The following is a 3,732-nucleotide window of genomic DNA, read 5'->3' on the forward strand; positions in this document are numbered from 1 at the left end:
ATCATGATTAGCACAAAAATGGAAATGATTAGTGAATTGCACATGTTATGTAAAAATGCAAAAATGCCCTTTCTCAATTAGAACCAATGGAACAGTAACTTTCCCCTTGCAGCAAGTCTAAATTTCTGTTTAGAAGTGATTGGAAATGGTTTGGCATGAAAATTGCATGTACTTTTCAAATTCACTATTTTTCCCACCAAAATTTAAAATGGTTCACTTGAAAAATGACCTTTTGATGTGAAGATTTTTGATGAAATTTAATGATGGATTATGATAGTACATGTCAAATGGAGTTTGCTCAAAAAAGAATCACCCAATTTGGCCAAATGGTTTGAAAGTTATGCCTCCTTGAAGTTCCAAAATTCTTGAAAATGATTTGATCATAGCTTTCCAACCACACATGAGAAATGCGTGTTCTTGGACTTTTTGGAAAGGTAAGATCCATATCTTCAACTTTCATGTTGGACAAAATTTGATTTGAAGCTTGCTTGAGGATGTAATTTTGAGGAGAAGAACTTTCCATTTTTGGCAGTTGAAAATTACAGGTCCTTGCTATTTTGGGAAACTTTTTGTCTGACCTCCAATTCCTCAATGATGATGTTTGACATGTTATATGAGGCTTGTATGGACATGAATGAGACCTTTCCAACCATCTCACACCCTCAAATCCCTGATTAAATGCACAGTTGACCACAATTGACTTTGCTAGGGTTTTGGTTGACTGAGCCATGCTTTGATGAATCCCAAGCCTCTACCACTTGAGATCTTGATACCAAATGGTGTCACAACTCATATAAATATCTTATGAATGATCATGGTGCCCAAATTCTTCAAGAATGGCCACCATACACTGCTCAATGAATGATTTGACTGTTTTGACCTAGTTTGCTTCATCTGCAAGTAATATGGTTAGATGACAATATTTTTGTACTTTTGGGTTAATAAACAAATGAAAAGCAAAGATATACAAATGCAAAACATGCTTGGTGATCAAGAACCACACTCAGAAGATAAACCACCCACTAAGAGGCAAGCAAGGTGCACAATGATCCTTGAGGCAATGATATGATATGATATGATGCCATGAGGGATCTTAGGGCAAAACTTGGGGTCTTACAATTTTCACAAATACCAACCTACCATACAACTTTGCAAAAAGGGCTCCCTTAGAGTACTAAGGATGTTTTGGGTGCTTAAAACCTTCCCATTGCATAACCAACCCCCTTACCCAGATCTCTGACATTTTTATTAGTTTTTTATTTGATAAAACTTCTCAGTTTTTATTCGCTTTCTAACCTTTCCTTTGGATAAATAGAAGTGCGGTGGCGACTCGAATTGTATGATTTACTTTTGATTTAGTCAATAAATCTAAAGGTAACGAATACCCCGCTACACATTGCTAGTCTCTTCCTCATCACTAGTAACAATTATGTCTTCATTATCCTCTTCCTCATCAGTTCTATCAGTTTTCTCACCACCTTTCTCTTCAGAAAGAGCCTTAATCAACATTTCAAGTTTGCCTTTCCTTTTAGTACAACTTTTTATAGTCTTATCCAAAGTCTTGCAGGTGTCTTTCAGCTTAGTAAGAATGCTTGTCCTGTTAGTGGACCTTGAAGACGTATGTCCAGATGTCATGACAATGTCTAGGACATGTTTCCTAGTGAACAATCTATAATGCAATGAGAGAGGAGGGTCCCTTTTGCAAGTACTGTCAGAATTGATCAATATGTTGGGGTGTTGACTTAGGATAACTCCACAAATCAAAGAGGGAAAAGCTATAGGCAGTTTAACAACATAAGATGCAACATGTTTCATAGTATGATAAAAAACATAAGACCCAAAATCAAAATTTGACTTGGTCCCAACAATATACATGAACTTACCTAGCCCAATAGCTATATTAGAGGTGTGATTAGTGGGCACCCAATTAGCAACTCCAATTATGTGAAGAACAACATACTTGAGACTCAAGTCACTAACAGATAGTTTTCCTTTCCTTGGCCATTCTTTTACTTGCTTGGCAGTTATCTCTTTGTAGACGACATCGTCTGAGACTTTAATTTCAGCTTGTTCTTCTCCATTTCTTCCCAAGAACCTGTTGATTATTTCAGAAGAAAAATCCACACATCTTCCTCTGACATAGACTTTTCTAAATTCTTTTCTCCTTTTGTTGTCACACTCTTCGAAGATGTTCACAATAAATTCTTTGACCAGCATTTCATAGCACTTCCTAAAACCTATTATAGTTTTTATCAGACCAACTTCTTGAATAAGACTCAACACCTTTTTACATTCAAACTCATCCTTCCTCAATTTCCTTTCCAATGCTAACCTTCTTTGATAAACATAATTCCATTTTTCAACATTTTCAACAGAGTGAAAAGAGATGTTGTCAAGTGGAACTTCAGGAATGTTGGAGATGATGTCCTGAACATTGTGTTCGACATCCTGATCAGATTCACTAGATTCAGAAGGAACTTTCTTCCTTTTCAGAGACTTCTTCTTAGGTGTAGGAGTAACCACCTTGCTCCATCTTTTAGTGGGACCAACATTAGCCTTCTTTATGACAGATTTAGAAGGAGCGTTGGAGGACCCAACAACTTGACCTTTCCTATTCTTCAACCTTTTAGCTATGCCATAAGCCAGTCTTTTCCCGATAGGGACATCATCAGAGTCTAAATCCTCAATATTAACAATGTCAATGGGTTGATCAATAAGGTTTTTTATCTTTGTGTGCCCAGCTCATTAATTATATCATCAAACCTTTCTTTATCTTGAGATTTCTCAGGAGAGAGTAGGCGCATGCACATCAGGATTATTTATGGGGTTCTCAGTATTATTGTCCGGTTGGGCCAAGGATGTGGAGGAATTCGACACAACATTTGTCTTGGGTTCAATCCCCAAAACTTGAGAGATCAACACACGAATGTTCTTATCAATACCGTCTCTATCAGTAACAATCATGCTAGATTTACTCAAGGCAGTAATGGATATAGGTTTATTGACGGTTCCATAAGCTTTAGCATTATCAGCAACATTTGTCGCAACGAAGCCATCTTCATTCATACCAACATTAGGTTCAATGCGGATATGATCTAGATACAATCAAATCATGGACATGGTTTATTCACACCAGTGGGAGGTTCATGGTCATTCATATTTTACACAGTTATGGAGGGAGTGGAAGAGGTACTTACTTTAGTAGGCTTACTTTTTCTTGAAGAAGAAGTTTTGGCCTTTCTCATGGGGGTTGCATGGACAAGAAATATTGTGAGAGGAACAACATCAGTGATGACATCAGAGATATCTAACTCAGTGCCAATGTTATTAGGGTTTGCTTGCTCTTTGGAGGATTTGCTTGGAGTGGAGACAGAAGGCTGTGACACTTTTGACGATTTTGGTGGAGAGATGATGGAGAGATGAAGACATATGAGAATGCGTTTGAGAGAGAGAATGCAAAGGTTAGCATGAGAGTGTCGTGTTGGGAAAATAAGAAGGATGTGTAATGATGGACTTTGAGTTTTGTGCACAATTTAGTCGAGGGAATAGAAAATTTGATTTCTTTTTCCCTTCTTCAGTAATTGCTATAAATCTTCAAGCATACAAATGCTCAATTCGGCCCTTAGTTTTTCAATTTTATTTATATTTATATCTTTTGTAAAAATGTCTGCTAGTTGCTTTTCAGTAGTTACATGCTCAAGAGTGACAATTTATCTTCCACCAGATCTCTAA

The 3,732-nt window shown here is 37.0% G+C and overlaps 1 protein-coding gene across 1 annotated transcript; it reads right to left on the minus strand.

The window, feature by feature from the left end:
* Positions 1-1,389: 1,389 nt before the first annotated feature.
* LOC127130940 (uncharacterized) lies at positions 1,390-3,245 on the minus strand. The gene is made up of 3 exons (XM_051059889.1): positions 3,212-3,245; positions 2,809-3,095; positions 1,390-2,727 (listed from the first exon to the last, which is right to left on the minus strand). The coding sequence occupies exons 1-3, from the start codon at positions 3,243-3,245 to the stop codon at positions 1,390-1,392; spliced, it is 1,659 nt and encodes a 552-aa protein (XP_050915846.1).
* Between the last annotated feature and the right edge of the window lie 487 nt (positions 3,246-3,732).

This window comes from Lathyrus oleraceus, chromosome 3, assembly GCF_024323335.1.
Source record: "Lathyrus oleraceus cultivar Zhongwan6 chromosome 3, CAAS_Psat_ZW6_1.0, whole genome shotgun sequence".
NCBI classification, from domain to species: domain Eukaryota; kingdom Viridiplantae; phylum Streptophyta; class Magnoliopsida; order Fabales; family Fabaceae; genus Lathyrus; species Lathyrus oleraceus.

Bases quoted from the DNA above. Each gene is read 5' to 3' on its own strand.
- LOC127130940 (XM_051059889.1), bottom strand. From the start codon at position 3,245: ATGAGAAAGGCCAAAACTTCTTCTTCAAGAAAAA. The intron at 3,096-3,211 runs GTAAGCCTACTA...GATTGTATCTAG, and splicing joins AACTTCTTCTTCAAGAAAAA to ATCATATCCGCATTGAACCT. The intron at 2,728-2,808 runs GTGCATGCGCCT...GGGCACACAAAG, and splicing joins ACCCCATAAATAATCCTGAT to ATAAAAAACCTTATTGATCA.